Source organism: Mollisia scopiformis (genome assembly GCF_001500285.1).
Source record: "Mollisia scopiformis unplaced genomic scaffold LY89scaffold_6, whole genome shotgun sequence".
Taxonomy (NCBI): domain Eukaryota; kingdom Fungi; phylum Ascomycota; class Leotiomycetes; order Helotiales; family Mollisiaceae; genus Mollisia; species Mollisia scopiformis.
In genome coordinates, this window is record NW_017263586.1 from 1,691,406 (window position 1) to 1,710,748 (window position 19,343).

The 19,343-nt window shown below is 48.0% G+C and overlaps 7 protein-coding genes across 7 annotated transcripts; 5 read left to right on the plus strand and 2 right to left on the minus strand.

The window, feature by feature from the left end:
* The first annotated feature begins 71 nt into the window (after positions 1-71).
* Positions 72-9,315, plus strand: LY89DRAFT_716156 (uncharacterized protein). Its single transcript, XM_018218251.1, has 20 exons — positions 72-126; positions 182-476; positions 526-1,191; positions 1,239-1,353; positions 1,407-1,511; positions 1,573-1,687; positions 1,740-1,863; positions 1,917-2,435; positions 2,487-2,615; positions 2,669-2,812; positions 2,871-3,552; positions 3,707-4,037; positions 4,085-4,412; positions 4,469-5,184; positions 5,233-6,192; positions 6,259-7,652; positions 7,708-7,876; positions 7,942-8,250; positions 8,305-8,591; positions 8,647-9,315. Exons 2-20 carry the CDS (start codon positions 395-397, stop codon positions 9,185-9,187), a joined length of 7,716 nt encoding a protein of 2,571 aa, XP_018075205.1. The 5' UTR covers positions 72-126; positions 182-394; the 3' UTR covers positions 9,188-9,315.
* Positions 9,316-9,625: 310 nt separating this feature from the next.
* Positions 9,626-11,197, minus strand: LY89DRAFT_456492 (ClpP/crotonase). The gene has a single exon (XM_018207640.1). It carries the CDS (start codon positions 10,697-10,699, stop codon positions 9,758-9,760), a length of 942 nt encoding a protein of 313 aa, XP_018075206.1. The 5' UTR covers positions 10,700-11,197; the 3' UTR covers positions 9,626-9,757.
* Positions 11,198-11,210: 13 nt separating this feature from the next.
* Positions 11,211-12,942, plus strand: LY89DRAFT_579097 (MFS general substrate transporter; the record flags this gene model as incomplete). The annotated part of the gene is made up of 3 exons (XM_018208987.1): positions 11,211-11,507; positions 11,566-12,426; positions 12,481-12,942. The coding sequence occupies 3 exons, from the start codon at positions 11,211-11,213 to the stop codon at positions 12,940-12,942; spliced, it is 1,620 nt and encodes a 539-aa protein (XP_018075207.1).
* A 233-nt stretch (positions 12,943-13,175) lies between these two features.
* LY89DRAFT_682512 (uncharacterized protein) lies at positions 13,176-14,581 on the plus strand. Its single transcript, XM_018214526.1, has one exon. The coding sequence runs from the start codon at positions 13,518-13,520 to the stop codon at positions 14,529-14,531; it is 1,014 nt and encodes a 337-aa protein (XP_018075208.1). The 5' UTR covers positions 13,176-13,517; the 3' UTR covers positions 14,532-14,581.
* Positions 14,582-14,918: 337 nt separating this feature from the next.
* Positions 14,919-16,188, plus strand: LY89DRAFT_640741 (uncharacterized protein). Its single transcript, XM_018211677.1, has 2 exons — positions 14,919-15,407; positions 15,454-16,188. The coding sequence occupies exons 1-2, from the start codon at positions 15,023-15,025 to the stop codon at positions 15,969-15,971; spliced, it is 903 nt and encodes a 300-aa protein (XP_018075209.1). The 5' UTR covers positions 14,919-15,022; the 3' UTR covers positions 15,972-16,188.
* On the plus strand, positions 16,166-17,418 carry LY89DRAFT_456574 (class II aldolase/adducin domain protein). Its single transcript, XM_018207641.1, has 5 exons — positions 16,166-16,449; positions 16,500-16,565; positions 16,613-16,871; positions 16,916-17,193; positions 17,239-17,418. The coding sequence occupies exons 1-5, from the start codon at positions 16,251-16,253 to the stop codon at positions 17,310-17,312; spliced, it is 876 nt and encodes a 291-aa protein (XP_018075210.1). The 5' UTR covers positions 16,166-16,250; the 3' UTR covers positions 17,313-17,418.
* Positions 17,419-17,771: 353 nt separating this feature from the next.
* On the minus strand, positions 17,772-19,277 carry LY89DRAFT_730870 (uncharacterized protein; the record flags this gene model as incomplete). Its single annotated transcript, XM_018219521.1, has 1 exon — positions 17,772-19,277. One exon carries the CDS (start codon positions 19,275-19,277, stop codon positions 17,772-17,774), a length of 1,506 nt encoding a protein of 501 aa, XP_018075211.1.
* Positions 19,278-19,343: the final 66 nt, after the last annotated feature.

Consider the following 19,343-nt stretch of genomic DNA (forward strand, 5'->3'; position numbering starts at 1 on the left):
TGTGATACTCAGGAGCTGCTGCATGCAAGAACACCATCTGACAATCAGATAGGAACAATCACGTGAGTTGGCCTGACTGTCACACGAGTGAATGACGGTCCTGAATTCGGCTTCACTCAGAAGAAGGTTACATGGGGATCCAGTCATTCACCCAGTCATTCTTTCTGACTCTGATCTCCAGATTTGGCCAAACCCATTGGTATACTGCTGAAAGACGAAATATCACCTTAGAATCATCCGGTAAATCCAGAGTCCCAGAGAGAGACTTTCCCGTTCCACACCTTCTAGGCAGAGCCGCTCTCCTGTCTCACTTCGTTTCGGACTTGTCCACATACTAAAAAAGACTGTCCAACTGAACTGATCCAGATATTCCTTGACCTTGAAGTCATTCAACATGGGATCCACAACACCAACCCAGCTCCATTCAGAACCTCCAGTATCCGAATGCGCCGAACCAATTGCTATTGTCGGCATGGGTGGGTTGTCTGTGTTTTCTCTTCAATTGTAGTCTCACTGACAGGTTAGGATGTCGTTGGCCTGGGGACTCGGAATCACCTTCGGAACTTTGGTCGTTCCTTCAAGAGAAAAGGCACGCTTACAGCAAATTTCCTTCTGACAGATTGACTGTCGAGTCATTCTACCATCCCGACAGCAGTCGACCGGGCTCATTCTATACCGAAGGTGGCTGCTTCATCAAGTCTCGAGTCCAGGATTTTGACAATGCATTCTTCGGCATTCACCCACGAGAGGTCGCAAGCCTTGATCCTGCCCAACGGAAACTTCTTGAAGTCGTATACGAAGCTTTTGAGTCTGCTGGTGTGTCCATGGAAAGACTCGCTGGATCAAAGACGGGTTGCTTTGTTGGCAATTTTAATTATGATCACCAGCTTATGCAGTATCGAGATCCTGAGTACTCGCCGCCGTATGCCGTGACTGGTGGAGGCATAACCGTCCTCAGTAACCGCATCAATTACGTGTTTGATCTTAAAGGACCAAGCATGACTCTCGATACAGCTTGCAGCAGTTCGATGTATGCTCTACATATGGCCTGCTCGGCAATCGCCTCGGGTGACTGCGTTGGGGCAGTCGTTGGCGGGTCCAACCTGATTCTGACTCCCGAGTGCCAGCTTTTCTCTTCCGTTCTTGGAGCAGTCTCTCCCACTTCAGTGTGCCATACCTTTGATGCCTCTGGTACAATTACCTCCCTTTGATCTATCTTGCCTGCTAATTCTTAATAGCTGATGGCTACGCCCGTGCTGATGGTATTGGCGCTCTGTATATTAAGAAGTTGTCAGAAGCTGTGAAGGATAGGGATCCAATCCGGGCAGTGATCCGCGGAACAGCGGTAAATGCGTATGAAGACTCCCTTCCCCCACATTGTCAACATATTCTGATGGCTTATTTAGGAACGGGAGGACAGGGGGTATTACACATCCCAGCCCCGATGGTCAAGAGGCTGTGATCAGGCGTGCCTATGAACGTGCAGGTGGGCTAGATCCCTCACTGACTGGGTTTGTTACCTCTACACGTGCCTCTGCCTCTATTTCCTCTGAAGCTTACCTTGCGAGGAAGATATTTCGAATGTCATGGAACCGGGACTGCTGTTGGTGACCCTCTTGAGGTTAATGCCATTGGGAGGATCTTTGCGAACGGCCGGTCGAGCTTGCAACCCCTTCACATTGGTTCAGTAAGTTATCCTTTGCTCTTATCAGCATTTTTATGTTGACACGTTCGTTTCGATCAAATCGAATCTTGGGCACAGCGAGCCATCGAGCGGTATTGCTGGAATCATGAAAGCCGTACTCGCTATAGAAAACGGCATGATTCCACCAACCATTGGTATCAAAAAACTAAATCCTAACAGTGAGATCCTTCAACTATCCCCCAAACCACAAATAACCATTAATGCTTTGTAGTCGATTTCAAAGATGGAAAGTTGCGTGTTGTCACAGAAAGTACTCCCTGGCCCAACCTCCCTCTTCGCAGAGCGAGTGTGAACAGCTTTGGATATGGAGGCGCAAATGCCCATGCAATTCTCGAATCTGTAGATAGTGTCTTGCCCGGATACAGAAAGGCGACACAAGCAGACTCAAAAACCGACCTCTTGAAAGACCATCTCAACAACGGCTACAGAAATGGCAACAGTAATGGTTATAGCATTGGTCACAACTCTACCAGAACTTGGTACCTGTTACCTTTCTCGGCCCACGATGAGAAAACTCTTCATGGGAATATTAGCAATCTTGCCCAAGCCCCTTTCACATGGGACCTAGGCGACGTCGCATATACATTGAGCGCACGTCGCTCTGTTCTATCGCATCGCGCATTTTCCGTTGCGGAGAAGAGTAGCGTACAAGAGTGTATTGAAGGAGCACACACCACAGCAGTCAAAAAGTTAGGGTTATCGGTACCTACTGTCGCTTTCATATTCACTGGTCAGTCCATTTACTCAATCCTCCCCTTCCCGACTGATGGAAAATTTTCAGGACAAGGCGCACAGTGGCCTCAAATGGGTCTCGCTCTCATGGAAGAATTCCCTACATTCCTTGATACAATCCGTGCTCTTGATAAGGACCTTGATGAGCTGAATGATGGGAGACAATGGTTGATAGAAGGTACGCACATGCAGAACAGTCATGTGGACGATGTAAAATTGACAACCGAGCAGACGTACTTCGTCAATCCGCTAAAATAAGCAAGATTCACAACGCTCAAATCTCCCAACCAGTCGTCACAGCTGTGCAGCTGGCTCTTGTCGATATTTTGACCTCGTGGGGTATTTTACCTGCGGCAGTTGTGGGTCACTCATCGGGTAAGAAACAGAACTTTATCTTCTCCTCTTTGGGATGAACCGCTGACTATCATGGTAGGCGAAATTGCTGCAAGCTACGCTGCTCACCTCAGCTCCAGAAGAGATTGTATAGTGGCTGCGTATCTTAGAGGCAAAGCAGTTAGCCACAATGCAGCGAAAGGTTCAATGCTTGCTGTTGGTCTAGGATCAAGAGATGCAGAACGATACATCAAGTCCTTTCAGAGCCACATTGTTCAGGCCTGTCACAATTCTCCGAACAGCGTCACCCTGAGTGGCGATTCCGACTCTATTCACGAAGTCAAGAAAGACTTAGACGCAGATGGTGTTTTCGCAAGGATCTTGTCCACAGGTGGGAACGCTTACCATTCTCACCACATGAAGGCTCTAGGCCAGGAGTACGAGCAATCCATGCATTCTTTCCTTGGATCTGTTCCTCATGATCACGTAATGAGTCCCCTACGGAAGGAACATGGCGCAACGAACGTTCACGATGTTGCATTTTTCTCCTCTGTCTATGGGGCTTTGAATCCTGGCGGTTCACTAGGCCCCGCATATTGGAGATCCAACCTTGAGTCTCCCGTTCTATTCGACGAGGCTGTCACCGCGATGTTAGGCTCCATAGACATCGATATTGTCGCCGAGATTGGCCCCCACAGCGCGCTTCAAGGTCCTCTTCGCCAGATATTCCAGGCAGCAGGTTTGGATAAGATTCCGGATTACATTCCTGCCATGAAAAGAAAGTAAGAAAATTTTTCATAGTAACAGTTACCTCTTTTCAGCTTGGAATTTGCAGCCTCAGATCGTTTGGGGAAGCTTGCCTTTTTCATTACTCTGAGAACATGCAACTCCAGTTTCAAAACTCGTGAATCGGAACGCTAATGTTGAGTGTCATAGTTCTGATGGTGCTATCGATCTCCTCACATTGGCCGGCAATATGTTCACGAAGGGCGTGAACGTGGATCTTGCCAATGTCAATGCCACTCCCTCAGCAACGGGTGATGGGAGCCTAGTATATGGAAAGGTCGTCACTGATCTGCCACATTACAAATGGCAATACTCTGATGAATCAATCATTTTGGAGAATCGTTACACTAGAGAGTGGCGCTTAAGACAGCATCCGCGACACGACTTGCTCGGAAGTCGAATTCCAGGAGGATCACGAGATGAGCCAACGTGGCGAAATATCCTACGAAGCAAGACTTTGCCGTGGCTCAGTGATCATCGTGTAAGTAAGCGCCTAATCTCTGTCCCCCTCTCTAACTCATTTTGCAGCTTGGCAATGATATGGTTCTGCCATCAGCAGCGTACTTATCAATGGCTCTCGAAGCTGCAATGCAGTGTATTGAGATCGATGGGAGAGTACCAGAAACCATTGATAGTTTTGAGTTTCGTGACGTGACGCTCCAGAACGCTTTTATCATTCCCGAAGACGATGCTGGCATAGAAATGCTCTTCACTTTACGCCCAGCAGCGCTAAACTCGACGTTGAGATACGAATCGAGATATGATTTCAGACTCACTTCCGTCGCACGCGAAAGTGGAAAAGATGTGTTTGTAACGCACTGCACAGGCAGTGTGGAGGTATCGTTTGATCCTAGAGGTACTGCACTAATAATTCATTTGTGAGATTCAAGATACTGATTTTGGGTGCCGTAGAGCATAAAACGAGTCACCTACTCAGCGAATTCAAAGCCTCTTCGTCCCTACACAAAGATGTATCTGTCTCTCGGTGGTATGAACAGTTCACACGAGTTGGACTTTGCTATGGCCCAACATTCCGAGGCCTATCAAAGATACATGCAGTGGGCTCCACGAACATGGCCGCTGCAACAATCAATCCCCACCCTACCTCCAACTTGATGAAGAATGAATCACGGTATATCATTCATCCAGCCGCCTTGGATGCTGCGTTGCAGCTTCTCATATTAGCCTCCCACAAAAACACCCCTCACACATTCAAAAAGGCTTATATGCCAGTGGGATTCGAGACTATTTTTGTCTGGCCACGAAATTCAATTCTTGCAAATGGGATGACAAACATGATCGCGAAGGGAAATCTGAAAGGAGTGCGGGGACTCTCCGCAGATTTGACGATTTGTGGATCTGATGACTTGCCATTTTTGAACGCCAGAAATGTCTTCTTCATTGCATCAGATCAGACTCCTCACGTCATAGACAACAGAAACGGACCCTACACGAGGATGATATGGAAGCCCGAGTTCTCTCAGCTCGATGATTCGAAAATTGCCAGTCTTCATCCACCTGTCACTCTTGATGACAATGCTATCATACCATCTCTCAACAGCCTCGCGCTACATCAGCTCATTCATTTCAAGGCCACAAATGCATCTATTTTCGAGAATGGTTCCCAAGTAAGCATTCCAAAGCTCCTCTTCATCCACTCAAATAACTCTTTCTAGGTTCCCCACCTCCAACGCCTCCTTGACTGGACTGAGCAAAAGCTACTCCTGGCAGTAAAAAACTCATTCTCACCAGCCAAACAAATTTTCAACTACAGCGACGCAGAACGAGAAGCCGAGATTAATCGACGGGCTGCCTTATTAAACCCGGTGTCCTCTGAATCACGCCTCATGTGTCACTTGTATGCCAACCTCCCGGCAATCTACAATGGCGAAAAGACGGGCATCCAAGTTGCCCTCCAGGATAATCTGCTCATCGAGAACTACGAATATGGTCAAGTCTACAAGGAAGGCAATCGACGACTCGCACGAGTAATTGACTTGCTTGCTCATGAAAAACCAGGACTCCGCATTCTGGAAATCGGAGCTGGAACTGGTAGTGCAACTAAAGAGATCTTGCCAGCTCTTTCGGGCCACACGCTCTGGCGACGGTACGAAGAATATCGGTTCACAGACACTACACCCTCGTTCCTAGCTGATGCCGAGGCCAAACTCAGTAAGTATCTCGGATTGACTTACGGTGTCTTCGATATGGAGAAACCTGCCGACGCCCAAGGGTACCAAGCGGAATGGGATCTGGTCATTGCCTCGAACGTCGTTCATGCGACTTCGAACATTAGGAACACTCTCATGAATGTTCGCAGTGCTTTGAAACCCGGCGGCCGCATGATTCTCCTCGAGCTGACGCAATCGCAATTGAGTGCTGGTCTGGTTCTAGGGACATTCTCTGATTTCTGGAAGGGAGATCTTGACCCAGAATTTCCACGCCGGGATGGACCATTCCTGGGCAAGGACATGTGGCGCTCTGTCTTGCCACAGGCTGGGTTTAGTGGCCTTGACTTCCATCTGGATGATTATGCCGGTGACAATATATCTGCAACTGTCATCTGTGCAACAGCTATTCAAGTGAAAGAACGAGTTGATAGTGGAGTTGATTACAGTCAGTTAGGGATGACATTGGTATGTAACACCAGGCACCCACGGGCTGTTCGGTCATCCTGACAACCCTTCTAACTTGTTTGATAGATCCACCGTGATCAGCCGACCAAGTTTGTCCTCGGTATGGCAGACTACCTCACATCGCTTGGCTTTACGATAGAAATAATCTCCATTTCTAGCATGAAAAGCATCCCGCATACTCGAATTCTCTTCTTGCTTGAGGTCGAATCTCCTTTCTTCACCGACGCTACTCCGGCTGAGTTCGCAGGTTTCCAGAAATATGTGCAGTCAGCTCAATCAGCATTGTGGATTTCTGCTGGCAACCTGTTAGATGGACGAGAGCCTGCCTTTGCCATGATTTCAGGAGTCGTCCGTGGACTACGAACTGAGATGAGCCAACTTCGCTTGGGGACCCTTGACTTGGAAAATAAACCCTCAACCGCAGATGTCTCGATCTTCAAGGACATTGCTGAAGCAGAATCACGGCTTGCCAATGGCTCGGTTACAGAGGACAGCGAGTTCAGGATGAAGAATGGTCTTCTCTACATTAGCCGACTTGTTGCTGATGATGCACTCAACACGCAATCCAGAGATATCACAGAACAGACCTTGTCGACACAAGAAAAATCATTGAGAGAATTGAGATCAACACCTATACGGGTAGATATCGACAAACCTGGTGTACTGAGTACATTATACTTCCGTGAAGATGAAGAATTCTCTCACCCTCTGCCAGATGACTGCGTTGAAATCGAGACTCGGTTTGCCGGCGTGAACAACAAAGATATCGCTGTCGTCACCGGACGCCATCATTCAAATACATTCAGCGACGAGTGTGCAGGACGCATCACCAAGGTCGGATCCTCCGTCACCCAGTTTGAACCTGGAGATGAAGTGTATTGCCAGTCCTTTGCTAAATTCGGAAACTTCGTTAGAGACAAAGCATCGTTCTGCCAGAAAATCCATCCACAAGATTCATTTGCCGATTCCGTCACCATGCCCATTGCCTTCTGCACCGCCATCTATGGTCTCATGGAGCTGGGAAGGTTGCAAAAGGGAGAGTCTGTTCTCATCCAATCCGCAACGGGAGCAGTAGGACTCGCAGCTGTGCAGATAGCGCGCATGTGTGAAGCTGAAATATTTGTTACGGTGGGAACACCTGAGAAGAAGTCTGCTCTCCTTTCAATGGATTACGGAATTGCTGAGGATCATATTTTTGGCTCGCGCGACCTTGCATCCGCCTCTGCGGTTCTCGAAGCAACAAATGGCCGGGGAGTTGATGTCATTCTCTGCAGTGCACGCGGTCAGTTAATGCACGAGTATTGGACCTGCATTGCTCCATGTGGACGCTTCATTGAAATTGGGCGGACGGAAGTTCTGGATAGTGGGAAACTCAACCTCGATGTCTTTCGGCGCAATGCTCTCTTTGCTTCTTTTGATCTTGAGGTACTGAGCAAAGATAGCCCAGCTACAATAGCACGGTATGTCTCCTTTTTATATTGGGCTTTTCGTCCTGTTCTGGCTAACGATTGTCAGTCTCATGAGCAAGATTCATGAATTTCGGTCACTAGGACACATCAGGCCCCTGCCTTTCTACACATTCCATGTTGCAGAGATAGATAAAGCCTTGGCAACATTCAGCAAAGGAAATCATATTGGCAAAATCATCCTCTCGTACGAACACGAGCCCGAGATGGGGATCAAGGTATGTGGAACAGACATCCTGCTAATGATAAACTCGACAAGAAACGAATAAACTAACGGTTGTAGTTCCGGAAAAGCCCGTTCCACGCTTCGTTCGATCCAGAGGCCACCTATCTTTTGGTTGGTTGCCTTGGAGGACTGGGCAGATCTTTCAGCGATTGGGCAGTTTCACGGGGTGCCCGAAAACTGACCTATCTATCCCGGAGCGGTGCGAATACCGCTGAGGCCCAGCGGTTCCTTGAGAGCCTTCGTTTGCGCGGGGTAACTACCAATATCATACAGGGCGATGTTTCTCGACTCGAAGATGTTGAAGCTGCTGTGGCTGCTTGTATATCTCCGATCAAGGGCGTGGTTCAAGGAGCGTTGACACTTCACGTAAGTATTCTCTTTGTAGGTGATGTACAGAGGCGTCTCCTAATCGCGCAATAGGACGGTCTGTTTGAATCAATGTCTCTGGATCAGTTCAATGCTACCTTGAACTCCAGAGTTCACGGCACCGTGAACCTCCATCGGGCGCTCCTCAACTCTCCACTTGACTTCTTCCAGATGTGGAGCTCTTGGACCGTGATGTTCGGCACCGCAACGCAAAGCAATTATCTCGCTTCGAATGCTTTTATGGATGCCTTTGCTCGATATCGTCAAAAACTCGGTCTTCCTGCTACATCTTTGAGTTTAAGTCAAGTGTTAGGCGTTGGAATCGTGAGTTATATGCCAGAGTAAGCATCAAGATCAATGTCACTTCATTCCTTTGACGCTGACTTCATTGTGAAGATATCAACAAGCGATGATTAGAAATGGCTTCTATGGTAATAATGAGGATGAGTTCCTTCAATACTGCCAAGCCGGAGTGTGTTCTCCACCTTCTCCTTCACAAGACATCTTCACATACGACCCAGAGTCACAAGGTCATCTCCTCGTCGGAATTGAGCCCGCAGGTCTGGACACGGTCGACAAGACCTATCCACTGCAAGATATGGTCTGGGCTTCTGACCCCCGCTTTTCCCTCCTCATCCACGCAACACGGATGCTCTCTGTTGCGACATCAGAGACCAAGGCATTGGATGAATCGGAGAACGGCACTGTTGCTGAACAAGTCAGGCTTCGGATCTCACGACTGTTGTATGTTCCAGTCGAGGACGTCGACACTGGTACACCGATCAATGCTTATGGCATTGATAGTATGGTAGCGGCAGAGCTGCGGAATTGGCTGTTCACGCGCTTTGGAAAGGATGTTTCTTTATTGAACTTACTTGGTGCGACGATGACGATTGATAAGTTGGCTGAAACACTCGGCTCCGAGGGGGAGAAGTGATGGTCTTTTTCGTGGATTTTTTTCCATCTCACTTATTCATTCTGTACGCCTGATTTTTTCGCATGGTTTCGATAGCTAAGACAGTCACAACGAGATCTTTCCTCCTGCTTTCTCTCTTATACAGTGCCATTTCAATCTTAACTATCATAACTATCCTGCTTAGGGCTGGTTTTAAGTTTGTTAAATAACGACTCTCTTCTAATAGGACATAGGAGTAAGCTGAGATAGATGCGGGGTAACATTCACAGTACTCTATTGTGCATGCATAAGCCAACTCAGTGCGCGATTCGAAATGGTATTCTCCTCAATGTGGATGGGATAGGGTAACAGATGATATGGTTGAGCGACGAGGAATACGTTCTTAGAAGTATAAATGTTTCGATTGAGACAAAACTGACAAGAATAGTAACCATGGTGATCATGAGTCGTAACGATTTTCCTATCTGTAGTTCAATATCATTGTTTTCTTCTCTATAGCTCCATTCAAATTACATATCCTTTTCCAAGAATCGTGCAAGTCTAAGGTAGATCTACTTAAACCTAAGTCATTTTTGAACCATGTTCTTTCCATCAAACGTACAGCTCCGGCATATTCAATGGCGTGTTCATCTCAAACGGTGTAGCTGTCTCATTCTTCGTAACATTCAAAAACATTTCCTCCAGCGGCGCCCGGTCAGGCATAGCATCCAACCTGATAAACTCTGCAATATCTGCCTCCAGTACTTCCAGTGTCGGATTCCTCCAACTCAAACCCGACTTGGTTGCATTAACCGTCCCATTCGGAAACGTCGAGATCCGCGCCGCTAAATCATCAATAGACCTCGTCATGGCATCTGCAGATTCATAGTACCGGTTGAACCAACCAATCTCAGCTCCGGTCGGCCCATCAATCTGTAATGCTCCAAGAACGTATTCCATAGTTCGAGCTTTTCCTACGAGCTCGAGGAGGAATTGTTGTCCTCCTCCGCCAGGGAACACGCCGAGCCCGTCTTCGAAAAATCCTACGCTCGCGTTAGGACCGGCGAAACGCATGTCCATTTGTACCATGACTTCATTTCCAGCTCCGAAAGCGCGGCCGTTGCATTCGGCGATGAAGACCGTGGTGGTGATATTCTGCAGATACCGCGTGATGGAGATGTAGTTGTTGATAGCTTGCAATTTCCAGGGAACGAGTGGTGGGATGATTCCTTGTACGTCGCGGTGCATCATGAAAAAGTCGGGGTTGGAGCTGGAGAAGATTACTACTTTCGGGGGCGGAGTAGCTCGGTTGCTGGGGACGAGGGAGGTGAGGAAGGAAAGCATGTCGTCGAGGAGATTGTTGTTGAAAAGGTTAATTGGCGGGTTATTGATAGTGACCCGGATTGTGTGATCATTTGTTATGTTGAACGTGAGGGTGCCATGAACAGCTGGGGGTGGCGCAATGACCTGCTGGGCTTCGATGCTTCGCCATAAAATTGACAATGCCACGAGGCATAACGGGAACCATCGCAATTGAAGATGTGAAGATACCATGGCTACTGGTAATGTTCTTTGAGAGAATCTCGAAAGGTAGAGAAATTGAAATAGAAGAATGCATTCTTCATAATTTTAAAAATCGTGACATTTTACTAGGGTGATGTAAATCATGTGAATTGCTACCCTGAGGAATCCGCTGAGCTCATCTGTAGGGGATGACGATTGAAAGCACGGGTTCCCGAGATGATGGAGTAGAAGGACGGCAGTTGAGTGATTCAATGCACAACTTGGCTTTCTGACAGCGATCTGACTGCAGTCTGACTGCAGTATCGGATGCTTCTCCGCGATTAGCCAAGCGATATGCAGTGCTAACCATCGCAGGCACTCAACACTGACACTCTCCACAACTTGTTTCTTTAGCCATGAAACAGAAATTCCTTTGTTGATACACGGATAGACACCGCAAATCCAACGAGGACTCCGTTGTTCTTTCCACCACAAAAAGCCAGCCAATCAGCTGAACCGCGAAAACACAACGGCAAATCCAAACATGTTCGACAATGAAGATATGCAGAACTCTGAATCCAAAAGCCAAAAAATCTCTCATTGGCGTATGATACTTGATCAAGCCGTCCTTTCACCTCGAGTCCTACAGCATCAATATAGGGGAGCAGGCACAGAGGATGATCCCTATATTATAGAATGGGTCCCTGGAGATACCCGCAATCCATTCAACTTCTCCATGTCGAAGAAGGTATTCATCACCATTGTGATGGCACTCACCTCCCTCTCGGTTTCATTCTCTTCTTCCGCCTATCTCTCGCCTGCTGTCTTGATAGCGCAAGATCTTAGGACTACCGGAGAGGTATGCCGCTCGTGCTTCGCAACACCCACATCACCACTGACAAATCTGGAATGACTAGGTCGTAATACTTGGCCTATTCACCTTCAACCTTGGCCAAGCTATTGGCCCCATCATTTGGGGGCCATTGAGTGAGCTCTACGGCCGGCAAGCAGTGTTTGTCGCTTCCTTCGCTGGAGTGACGATCTTCAACGGCGGTTGTACCGCATCACAGAGTATCGCTGCGTTAGTGGTATTGCGTTTCTTCACTGGCGTGTGCGCATCGTCGCCGCTCACAAATGCAGGTGGTATTATCTCCGACATGTTCCCTCCGACGCAGCGCGGGCTCGCCATGAGCGCCTTTGTTGTGTCACCATACTTGGGTCCTGCCATCGGGCCCATCGTCTCGGGTTTCGTGGCCGAAAAGGGTGGTTGGAGATGGGTTGAAGGTGTCATGACTATCTTTACTGGTAGCATGTTTGTCTTGGGAAGCTCTTCCATCCCAGAAACGTATGCTCCTTTTCTCCTCCGCCGCCGCGCAGCACGGATGAGCAAGGTCACTGGGCATGTGTACCAAGACGTCATTCAACATGACAAAGCTTCCGTCTCAGCGAAGCAGCTGTTCGCGAATGCACTGTCGAGACCATGGATCTTGTTCTTCACAGAGCCCATCGTACTCTTGCTGTCCGTGTATATGGCCCTGATATATGGCACACTTTACAGCTTTTTCGGTGCTTTCATAATTGTGTATGAGGAGGTGCGAGGATGGTCATTGGGACTCGGAGGCTTGGCGTTCGTTGGAGTGGCAGTGGGTATGATTACCGGTGTGATGTGCGCCATTTGGGTGAACCTCCAGTACAGGCGTATATCTGCCGCAGGTCAAGCAACGCCGGAAACTCGTATGGTCGCAGGAATGATAGGCAGCGTTCTCGTGCCTTTGTCGGTGCGTTGCGGGCATTGTGAGCGAGTCTTCTTCTTTGGCTGACCTTCCCTCCAGCTCTTCTGGTTCGCCTGGACCAACTTCCCTTCTGTCTCTGCCATCGCCAGTATCGCAGCGGGTTGGCCCTTTGGGACCGGCATGGTTCTCGTCTATCTTGCGATCACCAACTATCTGGTTGATGCGTATACCATCTATGCCGCCTCCGCTCTGGCAGCCAGCGCCGTGCTGCGATGCATCTTTGGCGCCGTTTTCCCACTCTTCACACCCGCTCAGTATCATAACCTCGGGATCCATTGGGCTGCCACCATCCCAGCATTTCTGGCGCTCGCATGTATGCCATTTCCGTGGTTGCTCTACCGATATGGCAAGCTTATCCGTGGCCGATGTAAGTACTCGGCGGAAGCAGAGCGACTGAGGAAGTTGGTAGCAGAGAAGGTGGTTCTGCAATCCGAACCGAAGGCGCCTCCAAAGGCGAATGGACTGCCATTGCTGCAAGAGAACCAGTATGGAGACAAGTAGATTGGAAGCAGCGTAGACAGTTTGCCAAGCATGCCGAGAATACAGTGTTCTGCACAATACACAACAAAATATGTCAATGTCAATGTGAGAGAATATGAATTTTCTGGGTCTCGAAAAAGGGTAAGGAAAATAAGTAGTGGCCTCAGGCTCCAAGTCCCCAGGGTACTGCAAGAGCGGAGCCCAGCTAGATCGCCGCAGGCTCGTACGCGGAGACGACCTTTCAGCTCTTCGTTAGACAGTTCTTATTTCCTCAACTGAATGTACGCCAACATATACAGTGCCATAGAATCTAAACATTGTTCAATCGTAATGAAAATGTTGGAGGATTCAGGAGAAACGACACGGCTCTGCCTTCGTGAAAACCCACGCCCTCCTAACCCGAATTCAACGCGAATGAAGAATCTGACAGCATGGTGGCGCACAGGATTGCATGACAGTATGCACAGCAACTGACTGAGTGATCAAATCACGGCCAATTCGCGCCTTTCGAAGATGACGGGAAAGGGGCCACACATATAAGCAGTAAGCTGAAGCATTGTCTGTCGGTACAACTTACGACTGCGACTTGCGACTCCATGTGTGCACGACTTGTCTCTGTCGCCCTTCTCGCGGGTTTTCTCCCAGCATCTCTCTGCTACCAAACCAATGATTCCCTCCCGACAACCCTCCTGCATCAATTCCCCAACGGTACCTGGGTTGAAAACCTCGCTGTGCGATCCAATGGGCAACTGGTGACGACCGTTGCGTCCTCGCCCGATATTTACCAAGTCGACCCCACGAAATCCTGTGCCCCCTTTCTCATCCATCACTTCGCGAATGTTACTGGCACCGTGGGGATCACGGAAACGGCGCCAGACATTTTCCAGGTTGCTGTTGGTAATTTCTCGCTCGCAACATTTCTTGGGACAAGTGGCTCTTTCTCTATCTTTGAAGTCAATCTGACATCCTTTCCAACCTGTCCCGATCCTCAATCCACGTACGAGGTTCCGATTGTTCGCGTAGCTGACGTGCCCGGGGCGAAATTCCTCGATGGCTTGACGACCCTGCCACAAGTGAAGAATCGCATCTTGTCTACGGATCTCAACTTGGGCGTGGTGTGGCAGATCAATGTCGAGAATGGCAACTCATCGATCAGCGTCGACGATGCGCTCATGAAACCTGGGGCCGTGAATGGTGTTATCGGTGCAGATGGCATCAAGATCCGCACTGGTGTTCTTTTCTTCACGAACCCTGGCCAAAACATCATTGGCAAGGTTCCCATCAACGCATTCGGGCATGCAGTGGGAAATGCGTCTGTCGTGGTCCCAATTGGAGGGGACGACTTCACCATCGATCAGAGAGGTCAGCTCTTCAGTGTTGGAGGATCCGGGAACTTGAGTGAAGTTTTTGTGCAGAAGCATCGCGATGCGAACTTGACGAATTTGCCTGGTCCAACTGCCTGCCAGTTTGGAAGGGGAGTGCGTGATCAAGGTTGTTTGTATGTGACCACTTCTGGAGGGGATGGTGAATACGGAAAGGTGCCTGTGCCCGTCGGCGGAGCTGTCTATAGTGTTGATGTATTTCAAAACGGGAGTTGTGAGAAGTTTTAGATATAGAAGAAAATGGAACAAAAATTGATGTTTGCCGCTATAGTTTCGAGGCATCTTCGATTTCGTGGTGGGTGGAATCCATCTGTTGTTGTGCTTTTCCTTCCCGTCGCTGCTTCAGCAGACTTTGAGCTCAGTTTGATTAAGTATAGAGCACCTAAAGCTCGGAATATCCTCTCATTGACATCAGGAAACTTTACTAGTGGCTGTGTCCCTGACTTGGTACTTTATTGAGAACGTACCTAGGTATGCCTAAGTGTCAATCTGATTATTCAACATGCACCACTTCCCAATTCAGTAAGTATGAGGCGCAATGTGACCAATCAAAAAGCTGGCAGCATTAGCAATGCAAGGATCCTGCGGGTGAGCAATTGGTGAACTACGGTACAACCTCTCAGCTCATCATCCGCAAACTTTTCTCACTCGTGCTAACAACTCCAACTAATCGTTCAAGATAAACACCTTCAACACCTCTCAAGTTCCCCTTAGCAACAATGTCGGCCTCGAGTCACGAGGCAATTCCCGTCGCCCCTGCGCCATGGACTCTCAAAGGCACACTGTATATTTTCATGGTGTACTTGACGTCGAAAGACGCAGCAACACTCTCGTCTGATCCGAATTTCATCTATTCGCCACTCGAAGCAACATCATCCTTCTCAAAGGGTGACTTGAAGGGGGGTCTGGGCATGCTGCAGTTGATTCGATACACCGAGACACCTGTTGGTCCATACGACGAGCTGGTTTTGGTTCCTGGATACTTCCAGTATGAAGTCGAGACGAAGGATAGTAACGGGAAGGTGAAGCTCGAGCAGAGGAAGAATTTAAGATGTACCAAAGTGTTTGTCAGTCAGGAAAAGACGTGCTGGAATGGACGCAGAAGTATGAGTCTACTCTTCGAGGGAGAAAATTGCTAATAGAGAAGCAGATTGGAATGTTCCAAAACATCTGGCACGATTTAAATTCGTTGGCCTTCCAGATGGTGGAACGAAGATTACAGTCCATCCCATGGTCGCTGATGCATCTGGTGAAGAGAGAGTTCAAAGTCCTGCTCCTCTCATCCAGACCACTTTCCTGCCCATATCTTACGTGCCTAGCTTTCCGTGTTCAACAGATTGGGCGAAGTACATTGGGATGGATCTAGGTCTCGTGCAACCGCCATTGCCGGAAGGGAAAGGGCAAGAACTCGTGGGGACTCGGCAATGGTGCAAGATTGCAGCTGTCGAGTCGAGTAAAAAAACGTCTCTTGGGTGGTTTGATTTGAGACAGAGCTGCCATGACACTGGTGAGCAACAACCTCTGTTGGGGGAAGATCGAGGGGATGGATCGGAACGACAGCAGAGCGACAATTTCTGGCCAAGATTGGGAAGGTGGAGAATTGGAATGAAGATGGAAGATGCAGTAATTGAGTTCCCCGAGGGTGAGCATTGGAACGAGCCCAAGTAGCGCATCGAGGACGGTTGGAGACAAAAGAGCCATACTATTGAGCAGAAAATTTGCCTTGCTACGGAGCCTTAATTTCACGTTCTAATGTTGTTGATAGCTTGAAAGTAAGATTGAGAGAAGTGTTGTGCAAGGAAGTGCTGATAGTGGGATTTGAAAAGTGGGATGCGGCGCTCAAATAGAATCTCCCTCTAGCTATGAAACTTGGCTTTAGATCTCCATTATCAATTCAATCCATCATAGTTCATGTCAGTTCTAAACCTTCAACCCTTCTAGAAAACAATGGCTCCATCCGCAACAGAAGTCACATCGCAATCCAGTCAAGAGCGATTTCACAGAAGTGGAGATCCCAGCTTGACACTCCCGGAAGATGTTCCTAAGGGTCCACCATACTTCGCAGACAAATATGAAGAGCGAAAATACTTGAAGCATCGGCTTGCACTTGCATTCCGGATCTTCGCTCAGTTCGGGTTCTGTGAAGGTAGGTGATCGTTCGGCGATTGGGGTGCATTAGCTAAGCAATTGCTGAAGGTGTAGCTGGTCATATCACTCTTCAAGATCCTGTTGATCCCCAAAGTTTCTGGGTCAACCCGTTTGGTCAGTACACTCCCCTCGATACCTGTCTCTCCTCTCACAACTCACAGGGCTTCACTTTTCTTTGATTACCCCAGAAGATTTGATCCTCGTTAGTCACGACGGGCATGTTATTCAAGGAGGTCAAAATAGGTTTCTGAATTATGCTGCCTTTGCAATTCATTCAGAAATCCACTCAGCGAGACCCGATGTTGTTTGTGCAGCTCATTCGCATAGTACATATGGCAGAGCTTTCTGTGCTATAGGGCGAACCTTGGATCCGATTACTCAAGATTCGTGCGTGTTTTACAATGATCATGCGCTCTATCCGTGGGTTGTCCAACCTCCTTTGAGGCTTTTCTGACAGGGTTTAGGACATTCGCAGGAGTGGTCTTGGATTCGAATGAAGGCAAACATATAGCAGCAGCACTGGGCAACAAGAAAGCAGTCCTGTTAGGAAATCATGGTGTATTGACGGCAGCCAGGAGCATTGAAGAAACAGTTGCTTATTTCGTGCTTTTGGAGAAATGCTGTGAAGTTCAACTTGTGGCGGATGCAAGTGCTGCTGGGACAGGGAAACCGCTCATCCACATCGGACACGAAGAGGCTGTCTCTACGTGGCAAGCTGTTGGAACGAAGGAGAATGGATATTGTGAGTCTTATGAGCTCCATGATGAGACAATGCTGATTCAAGAAGTCCAAGGGCTGCCATTGTTCCAGACAGTTGAGCATGAGCTGGGTAAAAGAACATTCCTTGGGCGTGGTATTTAGACTTGCCATAATTTTGAATGGCTTTGCTTTTGAGATTCCTCCCACAGTGGCGTCCGAGTTCGTTCCTGAAGGAGTTAAGATTGGGAGGAGGTTGTATGTTTCACCGCCCCATTGCTAGTTGAACTCAAATTACAAATCTACGAGGGATAATATGACCTACCGTTCTAAGGGACCACCGTAATAGGCATAGCTGGCCTGTAACATGGGTTCTTTCATTCAGTAGCTGTTGTCAATCTGTTTGATTTATGAGTATTCCAAGATCTTAGTAATATAATCACAAGCGCAATGTTCCACCGCTTGCAAAGGAAACAGGCTTCATTCTTTTTGCTTTTCCCCAAAGGATGCACACTCGCAGACTGTAAACCCGACCTTTTTATCCATATTCTAATAATACTGGCGCAAGATTAATGCAGAAAGCTCAACATAATTAACAGATCGAAGTAGTATTCAGACATGGGCTCAAAATGTCAGGAATCGACCTTTACGGCCATGTCTTGTGTGGGTAGAGCCATACCCAGCCCATCTATCCTTCTCTTTGAGCAATGGAGATTCTGAGCGTCTTCTTCGCTGTCTTCTCTTCAAAAGCTTGGCTCGTGTTCTAGCTTCCAAAGAAAAGGTTTCACCTCCTGGTGCTGGCTGCAGTTTCTCTGCAGGTTTCGTATCTCTTCCAGATACAGTTTTGGAAGTGCCGTCGACAAGTTGCGTTGTGCATTTATTCTCATTCGTCAAGACTTTCACATTTGCTTGTAGCATGATAGTCTTGACCTGACGCTGGGATGCATCGCACATGAAATGACGAATACGACTTATTTGAAGCGAAGTGGTGCCTGTTGAAGTGTTTGTCGCTGTCTGGTGGTGACCTTTCTGGGAAGTATTCTCGAAGAGATCTTGAACTCGAGGTAGCTCCACAACCGGCCTGCTCCTCGCCTTTTTGATTTCATAGATGTTCTCCATTGCTAGCTGAACAGCTAGCTCAAGCTCTTCTTCATCGTCGTAGCTACCGTATCGAGCATAATAAGCTTCATTTTGTTCATTCTTCAAAGGCAGAACTGGTGCGTAGTTGTCAAAGTCTTTGAATGAGAAAGTAATCCCCGTGAAATCCTGAAATCTCTTCAGAAATTTCTGGCATGGTCTACATGACCACTTGCTCAGAAGAATCTCCGCTTCGAAGTTCTCTCCTCTTGCTTTTAGAAGATACAAGTGTCCTAGTAGCTTCTCATCCGGCATTTCCTTTCCCAGAACTCTTCTGACTAAATAGAGAGCATACCATAGCATCAAGAATGGTTCGACATGAGATGCTTGGACATCACCCTGAGGCCTTGTATCCCAAGAGTCATATTGCGTCCCCTTGAACTCGTGCCCGAAGAATTTTGCGACTCTTTTCACCAAAACAAGCCATTTTCCATTGTCCAGTATCATTGGGTGTTCTTTAACGGGCACTTCCAAGCCCGACAGGGCGCACATCAGAGGGAACGTGGTGCCTTGCGTTCTCACGAGTCCAAGAGTCTTCCGCCTGTTGTAAGATGTTTTGTTGAACTCGAAAACCTCAATCGGTCGACATAAATACATCGACGAGCTGTCAGATCTAAGTACCATGAACTGATCGTACCGAGCCAAAGTAGCTGGTAAGTCATTGTTGGAGCTGTCACCTCTATTCCCAATTTGTTGAAGAAGTGACTTTAAATCTTGGCAATTCGTTCTAACCTGTTGACAAGACTCAGCATCCTCGAAGGCGCCATCAAGATAACTCTTGACATCCTCCGAATCACCTACTGTCTTCAGCGCAAAGACGAGCTTCTCGATCAGCTTTGCTAAGTCGAATGGGCTGAGCTTGGATTTGTTAGGGTTGTTTCGGAGGTGGTTGGAGATGGACGCCTCTGTTCGTTGAGATGGCCGCGTTTTTTTAAATTTTGTTTTGGTGATTGCTACCGTTTTGCCGGTTTTGTCATTCTTCAAGTGCTTCATCGGAATAGCCTGTTCAATCTCTTAAGGGTCCTAGGTGGAGACTTGAGTATTTTTGAGGGCAGTTGT

Bases quoted from the DNA above. Each gene is read 5' to 3' on its own strand.
- LY89DRAFT_456574 (XM_018207641.1), top strand. From the start codon at position 16,251: ATGGCTCCATCCGCAACAGAAGTCACATCGCAATCCAGTCAAGAGCGA. The intron at 16,872-16,915 runs GTGGGTTGTCCA...GACAGGGTTTAG, and splicing joins AATGATCATGCGCTCTATCC to GACATTCGCAGGAGTGGTCT. The intron at 17,194-17,238 runs GTGAGTCTTATG...TGATTCAAGAAG, and splicing joins AACGAAGGAGAATGGATATT to TCCAAGGGCTGCCATTGTTC.
- LY89DRAFT_456492 (XM_018207640.1), bottom strand. From the start codon at position 10,699: ATGGTATCTTCACATCTTCAATTGCGATGGTTCCCGTTATGCCTCGTG.
- LY89DRAFT_716156 (XM_018218251.1), top strand. From the start codon at position 395: ATGGGATCCACAACACCAACCCAGCTCCATTCAGAACCTCCAGTATCC. The intron at 1,864-1,916 runs GTGAGATCCTTC...AATGCTTTGTAG, and splicing joins CAAAAAACTAAATCCTAACA to TCGATTTCAAAGATGGAAAG. The intron at 7,877-7,941 runs GTATGTGGAACA...TAACGGTTGTAG, and splicing joins AGCCCGAGATGGGGATCAAG to TTCCGGAAAAGCCCGTTCCA.
- LY89DRAFT_640741 (XM_018211677.1), top strand. From the start codon at position 15,023: ATGTCGGCCTCGAGTCACGAGGCAATTCCCGTCGCCCCTGCGCCATGG. The intron at 15,408-15,453 runs GTATGAGTCTAC...ATAGAGAAGCAG, and splicing joins GTGCTGGAATGGACGCAGAA to ATTGGAATGTTCCAAAACAT.
- LY89DRAFT_682512 (XM_018214526.1), top strand. From the start codon at position 13,518: ATGTGTGCACGACTTGTCTCTGTCGCCCTTCTCGCGGGTTTTCTCCCA.